Raw genomic sequence first — 16,514 nt, forward strand, 5'->3', positions numbered from 1 at the left:
TCACAATCTAGTTCTTCTGCCGATATGCATGCAACATCATACAGAATTTAGTGCAAATTAGATTTTCCAAGCAATCACTCAAGTTAATTAATAGAAAGTCATCTCTCATTTACCATTAAATAAATCTCTAATTCATTAAAAACAATGTCTGGTTCCTTCTGTGCCATCTGATTAAACACGGCTATAGAACTGAACATGCAAGGACACTGTTTTCCAGTTTCAAAAGGAATATCACATTTACCGGTAATTAGCTTTTATTGCACACATACAAATATATGGCACACCTAGATCTGTCAAACTTTATAACATAGTTTTCTCAAGAAAAAAGCACATAGACACTAAGGAAACATTTAACATTTGTTAGTGTAACACAAAAGCAAAGCAGTGGATCCAGAATAAGTTCCCCTAACATCAATGGAACCTAAGGCATGACTAGCATCTCAGTGATTTTGATGGGAGTTAAATGTATCTAATGTAATCTAGAAGATTCAACCCACAGAGGAGCTTTCCCCAGCCTGATAACCTCCAGACAGCATGGCTGAAAGTCAGGGCTGATAGGAATCGTAGTCAAAACCACCTAGGTGCTACTAGGTTGGGGAAGGCAGTCACAGAATATTAATTTTAAAAATGTGTATCATGTTTTTAAATAACCATGTTGCACATTCCTTCTGAAATACCTGCTTTTGGCACAGAACAAATGTATCCTCTTCCACTCAATCCCTGGTAAAAAGAAAATAAATGAACCTTGCACACAATAATTATTCATATACACTACAATAGTGAGCACAGGGAAGTTCAGCTAAACTTTAGTAGGAATAAGGCCTGTGAATTGAATATGTGGGTCAGAAGATACCTCATATAGTTAAACATGTAACTATTTGATCTTTTCCAATACTTCAACCCATCAATTTTACATTTGACCCATATAAATTATAGGATCAGTGGTAAACTTGTGTGTGTGTGTGTGTGTGTGTGTGTGTGTGTGCGTGTGCGTGCGTGCAAAAACACATACCCAGATTTCACTCTCTAGTGGGTAGAGAGGTTTGCAATGGAAAAGCTGATCAAGATATAAACCAGAAACATATGTGCTGATGAAAACAAACAGCAAATGAAAAACTGCTGAGTCCCAAGGAAATATAGTATGAAAACCCCAAAAACTACACCAGCAACCCATTCTGAGCTGTGCATGCAGACAATTCTGTATTTCATAAAAGGGGTAAAATAGAATCTGGCACTGTTCAACATTTCTACAAAGTTGTGCCTAACATTAGAGAACTTAAAGGCTGTTCTCCCAAAATGAGCCAGTTTATTCACTATCATGTACTTCTTACCCATTTATTAAATCAAAGTGCTCTTGTAATATGTAAGCCCTGAACTAATGTAAACACGTGGACAGTTTATCTGGATTTAAAAGAAAACTCTGCTGGAGGAGTTCAAGCTATAGATTATAACGGAATTGCCAGCTTTGGCAGAGTAGGGACATCACAGAGGATGGAAAATGTCAATGCTTAACCAGACAATGACTCAGATTGTGTCACAAAGTAGTTGAGCTACGTAGCACATGACACCTCAGTATTTTACATCAAGTGACCAAGGTACATGCTTAAATTGAGTGATTCAACAACTACGATTCACACAGCACAGAATTTTCAAGCGTAAAATCATACCAAAATCTTGTTAGGTTGTCATTGACATCATAGGAGAGCAACGGTCGGGGGAAGTCATTGCATGCGTCTTGCGCTGCCAGGACATGTGGCGCAAGGGTGAAAGGTACATCACTGAGAAGTTCCAACATAGAAGATTGGCTTTCCATGTTCTGATTTTTCTCTGTCCCCACCTCAGTCAACTTTGGTTGATTCTCTGAATTTGTCTAAGGAAACAGAAGAGAGAGAAAGAGAGAAAATGGATATTATGAATGATGCATTTGTTCACAGTGGCCTTCTTGCACACCATCGTTATGAACTGACTTGAATAAAACTGAAACAGTCAATTCATGCCATGATGTGGCCCCAAGCGAAGCCGAAGCAGTAATCGCAGGTGACAAACGAAGTGCCTCCTGTGAATTTTGTGCTCTGGAAAGACAGGGAACATTTGTGTGCGAGGATGGTGTCTACTTCGGCACTGCTGTTAAATGAGCATCTCTTTTTAAAAACACAGCTGCACAAAGCCATTACTTTAACCAGATAGTGATCTAAAGAGACAAGAGTTATTCTAGAGGTTCAAGTATTCATTTACATGACTCAATCCTGTATCAGCAACTCTTAAATCAGATTACAGGGGCCTTTCCACACAAGCAGTTTACTAGACTATAAATGTGTGTGTTTGTTTCTCTCTGGTGTATGTTGCCTACACGCAAGATTGGCCTCCGGTCACATGGAATACTGCGTTTTTCAAGAGCAAAAAACAATAACATTTTGCAGCTGGATAATCTGATGCTTTCCCCAGACGGTGCATTTATTGCTATTGTGATTAATAAGCAGGGGAAAGTGGTCTGAAGGAGGAAAGGTCACAAGGCCTCTGTTGTTAGTAGTTTTCCCTGAACAATAAGAGCAACTGTGCATGCTGGATCAGAGCACTGGTCTACTTTCCTCTGTAAGAGAAAACACGCTGTCAGGCATGATGTCCTTGTTTAACGGCATAAAAGAGAATTAAAATTCCTAGAGTCTTGTTTTGTTTGCTAAAACTACACCCCAGGGAACACCTGCTTGCAGCTTAATTGTTGCACAAATGTAGGACTTCAAATAATGACCCATATTAATATAGCATGTGAGGGAAAATATGTTTAAAGTTAACTGCACTCATTTGAAAAAAAAAAAGCTGGAGAAAGGAAGGTAACTTCATATGTTGTCCTGTCTCATTCATTCCTCTTCCTTACAAGTGGAATGAAATGGATTTGGAAGAAATGCCATGCTGACAACAACAGAAGTTATTCTTTTATACAGCAGCGCTGCAAGCAGTAATGAATGATTTACAAAAATGCTGTTCTGAATCTTTAGCAGACAAAAGAGAGGTTAAGCTCTTGTTTTCAAATGGCTAAACACCCTAATTATGACAATTTGCAATGTATTGTTTCATTCCATCTGGGTTTTACAGGCACCCTGCTTCTCCTCTTCTGGTGTTGGGTTCCACACCTAGTTCATTTGACTAAACAAGGATTAACATTTCAGTCTTGTGGGCCATGTATGCAAGAACCACAGCTAATATCTCTGAAAGCCATGGCGTTTTAGAAACACAACACTTTTATAAAAGCAGGAAATGAACTTACCAGAAAATTCTACCATTACCAAGTTAAGGGTCTGTGCTCCTACATCTCAAACACACAAACAGAAGAAAATGCAAGCTAAGCTTAAGTAGGGGAAAACATCTGCTTCTATGTGCATCTTCTCAATCCATTAGGTTTTTTGGGGGAGGGCTTGTTTGGTAGACCACCACTATCAGAAGCAAGGCTGGCCATGTATGTGAAAAGGGACGCCTTGGTAGCAGGGCCATATCTTTCCCCCTTAATCACTCAGTAGCATCATGAAAGCAGTAAAGACTGTGTTTCCTAACACTTATGGAGCAGTATTCAAATGTATCAATGTGCTGGGATTTATGAATTTATAACCATTTTAATGTCATTTTACTGTGCTTAGTTGTATTTTGTAGTGAATGAGGCCCATCCTAGGACCATCCACTATGGAGAGACATAAATAAACACTCTAGCCTACACATATGCAATCTAGCCTGAATATGATGTAAAATGCATTAACTATAAGATTCAGAAACCTGAAATTGCCATGACCTAGAATTGTATATACCAGAGACCAAATTGCAAACATGCGCTGGATTATGGAGAAAGCTAGAGAGTTCCAGAAAAACATTTACTTCTGCTTCATTGACTACCATAGTTTGACTGTGTCGACCACAGCAAACTATGGCAAGTTCTTAAAGAAATGGGAGTGCCTGATCACCTCATCCGTCTCCTGAGAAATCTCTATGTGGGACAAGAAGCTACAGTTAGAACTGGATATGGAATAACTGATTGGTTCAAAATTGGGAAAGGAGTACGACAAGGCTGTATATTGTCTCCCTGCTTATTTAACTTACTGGTATATGCAGAATTCATCATGCAAAAGGCTGGGCTGGATGAATCCCAAACCGGAATTAAGATTGCCGGAAAAAATATCAACAACCTCAGATATGCTGATGATACAACCTTGATGGCAGAAAGTGAGGAGGAATTAAAGAACCTTTTAATGAGGGTGAAAGAAGAGAGCACAAAATATGGTCTGAAGCTCAACATCAAAAAAAACTAAGATCATGGCCACTGGTCCCATCACCTCCTGGCAAATAGAAGGGGAAGAAATGGAGGCAGTGAGAGATTTCACTTTCTTGGGTTTCATGATCACTGCAGATGGTGACAGCAGTCACGAAATTAGAAGACGCCTGATTCTTGGGAGAAAAGCAATGACAAACCTAGACGGCATCTTAAAAAGCAAAGACATCACCTTGCCGACAAAGGTCCGTATAGTTAAAGCTATGGTTTTCCCAGTAGTAATGTACGGAAGTGAGAGCTGGACCATAAAGAAGAGCTGGACCATAAAGAAGAATTGATGCTTTTGAATTATGGTGCTGGAGGAGACTCTTGAGAGTCCCATGGACTGCAAGAAGATCAAACCTATCCATTCTTAAAGAAATCAGCCCTGAGTGTTCACTGGAAGGGCAGATCCTGAAGTTGAGGCTCCAGTACTTTGGCCACCTCATGAGAAGAGAAGACTCCCTAGAAAAGACCCTGATGTTGGGAAAGATGGAGGGCACAAGGAGAAGGGGACGACAGAGGATGAGATGGTTGGACAGTGTTCTTGAAGCTACTAACATGAGTTTGGCCAAACTGCGAGAGGCAGTGAAGGATAGGCGTGCCTGGCGTGCTCTGGTCCATGGGGTCACGAAGAGTCGGACACGACTGAACGACAACAAGAGAATTGTACCGTATATCGCGGCGTATAAGGCGACTCGGCGTATAAGACGACCCCCCAACTTTTAATGTGAAAAAACAGAGTTTGGGGTATACTCACCCAGCCCGGGATCCATGGCTGCTGAGGCGGCGGCAGCGGCGGGGAGAGCGTCCCCCGCGCCACACAGGAGATTTCCGCGCTTGCCGCCCAAGCGCACAGCGGCCCCCATGGCTGCTGAGGCGGCGGCAGCGACGCCTGGGGCAGCGGGGAGAAGCTCCCCGTCGCCGCAAAGGAGGCCTCCGCGCTTCCTGCTGAAGCGCAGGACGGCCTCCCCGGCTGCTGAGGCGTCGGCAGCGACGCCTGGGGCAGCGGGGAGAAGCTCCCCGTCGCCCCAAAGGAGGCCTCCGCGCTTCCTGCTGAAGCGCAGGACGGCCTCCGCGGCTGCTGAGGCGTCGGTAGCGACGCCTGGGGCAGCGGGGAGAAGCTCCCCGTCACCCCAAAGGAGGCCTCCGCGCTTCCTGCTGAAGCGCAGGACGGCCTCCACGGCTGCTGAGGCGTCGGTAGCGACGCCTGGGGCAGCGGGGAGAAGCTCCCCGTCGCCCCAAAGGAGGCCTCCGCGCTTCCTGCTGAAGCGCAGGACGGCCTCCGCGGCTGCTGAGGCGTCGGTAGCGACGCCTGGGGCAGCGGGGAGAAGCTCCCCGTCGCCCCAAAGGAGGCCTCCGCGCTTCCTGCTGAAGCGCAGGACGGCCTCCACGGCTGCTGAGGCGTCGGTAGCGACGCCTGGGGCAGCGGGGAGAAGCTCCCCGTCGCCCCAAAGGAGGCCTCCGCGCTTCCTGCTGAAGCGCAGGACGGCCTCCACGGCTGCTGAGGCGTCGGCAGCGACGCCTGGGGCAGCGGGGAGAAGCTCCCCGTCGCCGCACAGGAAGCCTCCGCGCTTGCCGCCCACGCCCAGCCCGGGCTCCATGGCGGCTGAAGCGCCGGGGAGAGGCTCCATGCAGCCAGTGGCGGGGCGGAACTCCGGGTCATGATGTTGCCGGCGTACAAGACGACCCCCGACTTCAGAGAAGATTTTTCGGGCTTAAAAAGTCGTCTTATACGCCGCGATATACGGTATATACACCTCCACTACCAATTCTGCATTTTCAAGGCACTCATTTCTTCCATACCTCAATTTCCTTCTGTTTTGCTTTAGAATTTGGACCTCTTCTGACATCTTTTTAAATCATCCTCTTAAAGGAAAAGTGCTTCTCTCCTATTTAGTAATAAATCCCTCTTCATTCTCTCAACCACATTGCTGCAATACATGGAAATGGTAAGGCAACAGCAACAACCCAGTTGCGTGAACTTCTTTTCCCCCTTGCAAGTTTGCTTTATAAAACCATCAAGAAGCAAAGCTCACTGGAAAGTAGGGGAGGGTCACAAAACCCACTGACTTGCTTCCTTGGTTTTCAAACATCAGATGGCTCTAATTAACTGTTTCCGCTTCAGTCTGTGCAAACCTTGCACATTCTAGGAAGAAGCATATTGCTTTCCCCCATCTCTTAATAAGCACATGAGCTGTCATGTGCAATCAAAAGTGCATCACCAAATATATCTTCTTCCCATATTATGCTATGTTTTCCCCATGAGAGTAACCTGCAGAAACCATGCCATGAAATAAAACCATAAAGCAGAAAAATGGCTCTTAAGAGATGGGCAATACAAATTTCAGAAGGAGTTCTGTAGTTGAAAATTTAACACAGCTTCAAATGATAAACAAACAAACAAACAAAATGAGATATTGAGACTTTGTGAAGTTAATGCTACTTTTATTTGGTCCTTTAGTTTATCTCTCTTCAGATTACATTATTCTATTCAAATTTGAACAGTTATGAATGCTCAACCAAATATATTCTAAAAGAAATATTTTGTAGGAAGTTCCATATAAATAGTTAAAGGATTTTAGGTATACAATCCCATTAAAAATATTTTTAATGCATATTACATGGTAAACATGTGTGGATTCTTATGTAGGGCAAAGAAGCTGTGTTAACTGCCCCAATGAGATTGAAAACCATGGGTTGTATCCAATCACGTTCCTACAAAGATAGAAGGCTCTTTGAACCAGCAGATTTTTCTGTGAGTAGAAAGGGGGGTGATTTCCACTAGTTCTCCCTCTTTTCTGAAGCCCACGCCACCACAGCTGCCAGGAGCAGATTATGGGGTGGTGGAAGCAAGAGGGGACTACAGAAGGAAGAGGGGAACAAGCGAAATTCATTTCCCCTCTTTCTCCTCAGGGAAGCTTCTGCCAGATCAGGGAGCCTTCTGTGAAAAAAGGAACACAACTGGATGTATGTATCATTTAGACTACTATCTATTACACTGTTTCATGTGCTTAACTCTCAAAGAAGTTAACAAGTCTGAAAAAAGTTGTGTGGATAACCTTAGGGGGCTTCATGCTGGCGTTGGGTTGGGCCAAAGGCAAAAATGGGTGGAGCAATTAATGTCATTTGTATTTTTGCATGCAAAAGCCAGAGGTTTCTGGCACACACACACACACCCCTCACTCTGCCATCCAGGTAAGCAAAAGACATTATGACAGTTCAAGCACACATGCCAGCCAGGCAAAACCATTCAGAGGTTTGTCAAGCAGGAAACGTTTGGGAGTGGCCTAGGAAAAGTCCCAAGAGCCTGATATGAGTGTCCAGGAAGCCACATTTTGCTCCCAGCCTGAGGTTCCCCATCCCCATCCTAGAGATATCCAGGAAGCTTGAGCCTTTCTGGAGAGTTCTGCACCCATTGCTTGAAGCATGGGACAGCACCTTATCTATCCTGTTAACTTGCCAAGCTGGTTCCAACACGCATATCACAAACAAAACAGTGCTGCGCAAAGTGAAGGTTATAAAAATAGCTTATGGTTCCATGCTTGTCTCTTTCCAGCACCTAATTTACAGCAGTGTGTTTGGAGGATTTGATATTCTACCTTAGACATGCTGATTCTGCTTAACATTCACCTTTACCCAGCTTGTCCCATTGCGAAGTGTGGGGCATTCAAAACATATTCTTCAGCAGTTGGCTACACAAAATGCTGTCAGATATACCATCATCACAATTTCCAAGTAAAGTGGATGGTCATTTCAAATAATTTTGAAGAGCGTCTTTAACATTTTACATTAGAAATTCAGGGACCATAGATAGGCCACTATGACAGCTGATGGGAAACATTTATTTACAAAAACAGGTGCTTTTCTTTTTCAGCAATGTTCTCTCAGCACCCATTATCTAAATGCTGTATGTTCACAATTCAAAGAGATGAGCAATAGTACAATATCCTACAATGGAAAGCTTCAGTGGCAAATGTTAATAATGCAGGAGATATCAGCCGAAACTCCATTATTTCTGAGTTGTAACAAATTATATTCGGAGAGGGCAGCCAGCAGAACAAAGCAGCTACAGCAGAGGGTTTAGATGGAATGCCCAGGTTCAAATCCTTTCCAGTCAACGAAGCCCACTGGATCAGGGCTGGTGCAGTTGGTGACTGTACTCTGAACTAGACTGCCACGAATGTTCTTCAAACTCATTCCTGCAATCTGTTTCAAGAGCTGAAGGCAGACCTTGATCAGCAGCTAGGAAATATAACTTTGCTGACAAAGCCAGGGCAGAAGGAGTATCTCTCCCTAGCCAATCTGGAAGTCTCATAATGTCAGCCAATCATGAGGGATAATAATGTACTGTTCCTGAACACACACAATCCTGGCCTCAATAGTCCCTAGTACAAATCTTTGATCTTCTAACATCCCCTGGTCTGGTTCACATGTCACAATAAGCTGCATGATGGCTTACAATGAGCAAGCATGTTGGTATCTCCCTTGTTTCCTGAGAGTAAATGAACCAGAGCACTGATTTCGTGTCACATGCAAACCAATGCTTATGGCTTCTTTCTATCCAAGCAAACCAGGAGAGGAAGCCAAATCAGCATGCTCTGGCATGCTTGCTCAATCATGGTAAGCCATAGTTCGGCTTACCATTATGCACAAAGCAAGTCACACACACGTCTTCAGCTGAAATCACAACTTGCTAGAATTACCTTGCTCCGCCCCCTCCCCACATATCCAGTGAATGTATGAGGTTAATGTGAAGAAGGCTAGCAGCATGCATGGATCTACTTGGGTTAAGTACAGCATCTTGTTTCCACTGCAGCCAACCAGATTGTCCTTGGAAGCTTACAATAGCCTCATCCTATTGTTGAACCCAGAGGTAGCCAATGACAGCCTGAACCACTTGCAGTCATTGATAGGCTTGTCCTACTTCTGGGTGGATAAAGACAACCACTTTACCACATATTCTACCACACACCTGCACCTTACTGACTGACTAACAAGGAGGAACAATTTTTATAGCTGTTCCTTTTTGAAAGAAGAGAAGGAAGAGTTAAAAATAAAATGTGGATGTCCTTGAGAAGATTTAATTTGAATTGAGATGAATCATGAGAATGGCTGTTCTTTTGGGAATTATGAAGTACAGTCAGCATCCCGTGGGGATGTACAAGGTGTTCCTATAGAGTACAGAGGGACATCAATGCCAGGCTGAGGGAGAAATTCTGCATTGGTCTGTAGTAGTTTTCCTTTATTTTCTCAAATCAGACACAGAGGCTGCAAATACTAAATTGCCTGAGAAATTTGGGGCTAAATGCATGAGTATTCTTCAGAACAACTCATTAAACAGCTGAGGCGAGAAGCCACTACTATGAAAAGGTGCTGGTTTTTGGCTGTTCCTCATTTTCAAATTTTGCACAAATGTCTTAACAGGAACATGACGCTAAACAACATGCTTTGGGGAGCCATGAAACCTCGCTGAAAGTTATCTCAAGACAAAAGCATATATCAGAACTCATCTACTTCTATTGTACAACTCTGAATTGCCCTTCTAATCTCTTTTAAAGAGTTCAGGTAGAGACTTCCTGCATTTTTATATAAATAGGATCCTCTTCAGTAGCAATTTGCGAACAGGAGTCTCTGAATTATAGCAAAGAACAGCTCATTCAGCTTTGGCATGACTTCTGCTCCCAAACTATCACTGCTCAGGTCTATTTAGGAACTGGAAAAATCAAACTGAAGCTGAAGCTATCATCCTGTTACCAAATATTTGCAAGGGCTGTTGCAAAAATGGAAAGACATTGTGATGATAGAAATACAAAGTGCTGAAGGAAGAGTGCATGCTCAGTAATTCCTTTGCATCAGCTTAATTATTACGAGAAAGGGCAAAAGAGCAAACATCAGGGATTGATTATAAATGATAGCAACTTTTTCTGCACTCTCTGGATCTTTTAACATTGCTGTACTATAGCTGTTGCCAAGATTTCTTTCAGCTCTGCTCGACCTCATGAGCCAATCATCCTGTTCAAAGATGCAGAAGGCTTTCCATTCTCCTCTGTCTGCCTTGACCAGCCTGAAGTGCATCTTTCTGAAGAGCTTAGTATGCAGGACATATACCAGTACATGTGTGTATGTAATTCTTCTGTGCTGTGCCACAACACAGACACACCAAAGTCTGGTACTGATCACAGAATCCAACATCTTGAGAATCTCAGCTTTCAATATTTTAAAAGCAAATTTGCAGGACTTACAACTGTGAAGTTAGCCTTCAAAGTGCATGGGCAATTGTTGAAACCACAGAGGGAGTTCAGCAGGATTTCTAATGGGCTGAGCTCTTTCTACAAGTAGAAGATAATGCAAAATTTGCACACAGGCAAATTTGCTAAAGTTGCATAATTTATATAACTTTTTTTCTGCCTTAGCGCACATTTTGTTTGTGGGAGAGAGTTAAAAAATATCTGCATGTTTCCAGTCCTAACCCACTGCCTCTTCAGAAACAAGCTGACCTCAAACCTTTGGCTCTTTGTGTCAAACTGAGTATGCAAGTCTACTCTGAGATGCACACACTACAAGTTGAGCCACACCTTCTGGTTTCCCTAGATAGCTTTGGACCAAAGCCAGCTTCCAAGCAGAGGAGATGTGAAGCTTGTGTCTTTTGCATGAACTATAAAGCACAAACAAGGGTCAATAAAAGACAGCATTTGACCACTTGCCTATAATGATCACTGGTTCCTTTTGAACAGTAAACCTGAAACTACAAGAGTAAAGCCAAGTGTCTGTTTTGAAGATCCAATAGCAAGACAATAAACTGACCACTTGTTAATTTCTTTGCTGGTATAGTACTGGGTAACATATTTGATGACCCAGCCAATGCTAGAATTGTCTCTCACACTGGAAGAAAAGGAAGACAATACTCTCATTCAAAGAGATGCTTTACTGCACAACTTATATATTTTGAAGATTACTGGCGTAAAGTGGTTGCTGTTAGATTGCAGTTTTCTAGCTGCTGAAGTTTAGCCAGGCCCATCTAAATGAAAAAGAAAGCAAGTATGATGTTGACTTTTGGAAAGCAGGGATTAAGTAGACCCTGGACGATTTATTTTGACCACTAGAAGTATAAAACAAAATCGAAAATTCTTTCTAGTAGCACCTTAGAGACCAACTGAGTTTGTTCCTGGTATGAGCTTTCGTGTATCTGAAGAAGTGTGCATGCACACGAAAGCTCATACCAGGAACAAACTCAGTTGGTCTCTAAGGTGCTACTAGAAAGAATTTTCGATTTTGTTTTGACTATGGCAGACCAACACGGCTACCCACCTGTAACTGCAACTAGAAGTATAAGTCACCCAATAAAGCAGGAGGAGAGTACAGTGAAGAATTAGTGCAATGAAAAATAAGGTTGGAGGGCAAATATGTGAATTTGTGATCAGCTTAACAAAACAATATTTGGATGCTTTTTATATATAACTTTTTTATATACAGTATATAATTGGAAGCACCAATACATTTGGCATCTGTTGAAGAAAAGCACATCTGGCCATCAGTGCAAAATGCAATGTCAAAGAAGCAAGCATAAGTTACTTTTACAAGGTGACAGTAGACAAATACAAACCACAGCAGTTATTTCTACAACTACCTTCTTTGTTTCTTGCACCAGTCTATTCCCCAGGGCACTCAAACACAGATGTTTGATAAGCTTTATAAATCCTAATTCATGATCATGCCATCTGTCAGAATCAGATGAGGTTTTATTTATTGTTACAGGTATTACATACTATGCTGTTGGTTGCTGCAAAACAAAACAAAGCAACAATTATTCTCTTAATTTTCTTAATGAGTCAAAGAGAGAGTTAAAGGGGCATAGGTGAAATGATAGCTGTGGACTCTGGCACTACAACTCAGTATTCATTCTTAAGGGCAGAACTCTGTATTTTGAAAAAAAGATTCAAGCAACAAAAAAGATATTTAGACAAGGACTATGATAGCAAAGAACAAAAGGAGGAAATGGCAAGACTATGAGGACTGCACATAGGTGAGCAGTAAATGAAGCAGGAGGGGGAGAGATTCAAGGCCAAACAATTCAGTCAAGTAGCGTTTGGAAAATCATCAACATAAATTATTGTTAATGAAAATTCCTACGGTAGTTTTCCATGCACAAAGTCATTGACAATCTTTACAGCAATTATGTGAAACAAAGTTAAACTATAATCCAGCAAGTTGACCAAGGCAACCCAGCGAACCTGATGACTGACTGGGGCTTGGAACTTGAGTCTCCCAGTCCTGAAAAACACCTTGGCATAAAACCACCCTAATGCAGTACATTTGTCAACCTACAAAAACCATATTAGTGATCATAAAAAGCTGACAGTCTCATGATTTAAGAGCAAAGATCAGCATTAGGAGAACAGATGGATTTCTCAGTCCTCTCCCATCGTCTTCGAAGGTTAATTTCAAAAGAGGCTAATGTTGAAAGGAAAGAAACTATGTATATTGCCTCTGCAGACAGGAATGTTTTCCTTTTTTAACCTGAGCCTTTTTTGCAATATAATTTAATTAAAATTAATTTTTTTGTTAAGCAAGGAGAATGGATCCAAATGACAAAGGCCATCGCCTCTAATAAGCCATACAACTCTGAAAGTCAGCTAATTGTAGAATTGTATAGTTTCTTGCTTAACCTTCTTGCCACTCTCCTCTAGGAAGTCTTAGTTCTGGTTCAGCAAACTGCTTTCAGCTGCACATTACTGAAAAGTCAACTTTGTTCCATTACTGGAAATTACAACGCAGAAGACCTTGTCCACTGTCACCCCTTTTAGATGAGCAACACCATCACCATGGATGCCCCTAAACCCAGGAAAATTACTGTGACCAAGGTTTCAGTGCTCATAAATGTCAGCACTGCCTATAAGCTGTAGAACAGAGTTGAAGTCCAAGGCAGAATTTGAAGCACTTGTGTTCAAGGAAGGCATATACAAAAAGAGAACATTTCTCAGCAATGCACAATATATTTAATACAATTGTGATTGTGTAGGATAGGTTCCTACATATGAAGCAAACCTTCACATATTTATTATTAGGGGGGAAAGTTGGAAGTGTTTGCTGCATATCCTTGTGCAATGTTTTCCAAAGAACTTCTAGACATGCAAATACATGAAATATGACTCACTAGTAGCTATGCCCTTCTTGTTTATTCATAATCACACAAGCATTTCTGCCTCCATTTCAATGCATAGCTTAGAACACAAACATTTATCAACTTTACAGTTTGTTCTTTGTAATGCACAGGCATGGAAATAAAGGTTTAAACATCAGTCAATGTCTGCAAACTTTCTAGAAAAAGTGATCTATTTGTTTTATTTTATTCAGCCTGTTTAGAAGTGATCTATTTGTTTTATTTTATTCAGCCTGTTTAGAAGCTTGCCTATACACAGCAACTAGAGATGTGAAGACTTAGAAAACATAAAAATGGGGGAGAGCTGTAAAAAAATTGTTCCCCCCTCCATGACATTACATCTCTAACAGCAACCCATAAAAAGATAGAAATAAACAATAAAAGTGGTATCAATAAATATTTTAAGTTGACAAAAACAGATAGTTTGATCTTAAAATAGTTCTATGTGAACACCAATTACATCTTCCTAGGATTTCTGTGAGGCAATGCATGTTAAAATTACTGCTTCGTGGCACCATTTTGCATTTTTCTCCTTGCAAATTTTCCTCACATTTTTTTTTCTATCCTTGTAAGGCAGGCATGGGGAATCATTGGTCCTCCAGATATTTGCTGAACTACAACTTCCATCATCCCTGGCCATTGGCCATGTTTGTTGGGGCTGATGGAAGCTGTAGTTCAAAAACACGCTGCAGAGCCAAAGCATGAAAGCAGTCAATTACTTGCTCCTGGAATCCTACCATTCTGCTTCTACTATAAGGCTTGAAGCATCTTCAAAACAAGCCACACAGACAATCAGGATTCTTAGGATAAGAAAAATGCTACCCAAAGCAGTTTCATTATATACGTAGTGTGATTGCACAATGAAGAGTACACAGTCTTCAGACATAACCTTATTATTTTGGTCCCTTAAGAACAAATTCAGGGATCTACCATATTCAACCATGAAAAAGTGATGTGCATGACCAGTCCCAGTATTATATTTTTCATCGATTCACTTCCCTGGGAATAATCTCAAAAGCACTAACAAAGAGGGCAAATGATATACCAAAGGTTGTTTTCAGAAAGGACTGCAGTGATCAACTAGACCTCCCTCATTCATTGCTGCATTTCATATTTCAATATTTTCCTCTAAGCTCACCAAATAAAAAATAAATTGGTAATAGGTAACAAGGTGGCGACAGCTGTCACTCCTTGTGCCATTTAAATAGGCACAGTGCTAAAAAAAACAGCAGCAGGAGTATGGGTGGCAGCAGTCCTGTGATGGGGTTCACAGACAGATCAGCTTTTTTGCCTGCAGTTCCTGCTACCCCCAATCACCTATAATTCACTTGAGGAGTTTGTCTTCCTCATTTTTACTATGCTTGAAAACATATTTTATACACAGAATCATTCTTCCATGCTTCTAATACCAATGAGGCTCCTGAATTCTTCTCATCAGCAATGAAATATTTATTCCTTCTATTTTTCCTGGTTTGTTTAATTTGTCCGAGTACACAGTATTGTGATAGCACTGGCATTTCCCAAGAGAACTTTCAGAAATGAACAGCTTTTCTGACTCCATCTTAATTTGAAAACTATTTCACAGTTTTTTCTCGTTTTCTTTTCTTACTACCTAATGGTGCTTTACTAAAAATTAAGGCCATTATCTTTGGTCTACTATTTTCAGTACCATTCTTTTCTTAGAAACGTGATGTCAAACATTTCTTTATCACTTTCTCCCAAGGTACCTATTCTGTCCATGTTCTCTAATTCCTCCCTACTGTGCAAACTAGGTCTAAAATAAGGACTCCTTATTGCTCTGCGAACCTTATGTAAGCAATTAATCTTTTGTAAAAGCTTTCTGAAGTGTGATGGACAACACAGTTTGCCATATTTTTGGAACACTTCCTTAGGGTAAATCTTATGTAGGTAATTATTTGTTTTTTATTTATTTTTCAGAGGGAACTGCAACAAAATGTTGCAGTGCACATCACTCCCTGTTTGGAATTCCAGATTCCCTTTAAATCCCCTCCCCCAAGGTTTCCCTGGCAACAGTCATTAGGCATTTCATGCCCACTGGGCATGCTCAGTTCTTTCTGAACTGATGAGTTGTTGTTTTTTGCTCCATTTGGATTTCCCCACTTCATTTTCGAGGGGGGTTGGTTGGATGGGGGGCTGTATAAACTCAGGTTCAATTAAATTCTGCATGGATATCTATGGGCAGCTCTTTCTTTCTTCAATTTCTGGGTTTCTCAGGGTGCAACAGGAAGTGACCTAGCCAAACAATGAGATGGTCCTTTCTACAAAACACACACAAATATGTCCCAGGCTATGGCCTGAAAGCATTCTGGCCCCTGGTAAATGCATCAGCAGCCTGTGCCACCGAATTATTATGGGTCTGTTTCCCCCTCTCCCAGCAATAGGGAATTTCTACTATAAATTTCTGATATCTCTCTTAAGTATCTATAATGAGGTTTTGGTTACAAAAGCATGGGAAGATTTGAGTCAGTATTAGTATAATAGATGACTTGTTTGTTTATTTAAACCATTCATCTCCCATCCTTGAGTGTTTCTACTCTGGGGATAGCTTACATTATTAAATCAACAAAGTAAGAAATTTAAAGACACAGGGTTTTATCCAATGAAGTCATCCCATTATGCAAGTTGTTTTAGTTTTTTAAGTTGCTTTAACCATGGGTTGCCTCTAACCTGAAACAATTAAAAAGGCAGATATAAACATAGAACAAGTTTCAGCATATATTAAAAACAAATCATTAAAAAAAACTGTTAAAAGACATCAGAGCAGGTGTCAGAAAAGCCTATCTGGAGAGAGTTTCAGAAGCAAAGTAGGTTCTATGTGTGACCAAAATCTGCTACCTGGAGGCAAATTTCACTATAACATAAGCCATAGCTGCTACAGTAGCATTTCATCTGTGCTATAAATGTATTTATAAATGTATGCCACCTGTACCTTTATATTCTAATATTTTTCAATGACTATGTTATTATACTTAGCCAAAAGAGACAATATAGTGGCCACAATACAAATGAAGATATATATTATGTTTACAGATATGA

General features: G+C 41.3%; 1 protein-coding gene across 2 annotated transcripts in view; it reads right to left on the minus strand.

The window, feature by feature from the left end:
- Positions 1 to 884: 884 nt before the first annotated feature.
- Positions 885 to 16,514, minus strand: part of UMAD1 (UBAP1-MVB12-associated (UMA) domain containing 1) — a 39,750-nt gene continuing 24,120 nt past the window's right edge. For both annotated transcript variants that reach the window (XM_033165442.1, XM_033165443.1), the window contains exon 5: positions 885 to 1,870. In XM_033165442.1, coding sequence (XP_033021333.1) covers positions 1,625 to 1,870 — 246 coding nt within the window. In that variant the 3' untranslated portion in view covers positions 885 to 1,624. The remainder of the gene's footprint in view (positions 1,871 to 16,514) is intronic.

This window comes from Lacerta agilis, chromosome 12 (assembly GCF_009819535.1).
Source record: "Lacerta agilis isolate rLacAgi1 chromosome 12, rLacAgi1.pri, whole genome shotgun sequence".
In the NCBI taxonomy this organism is placed as follows: Eukaryota; Metazoa; Chordata; class Lepidosauria; order Squamata; family Lacertidae; genus Lacerta; species Lacerta agilis.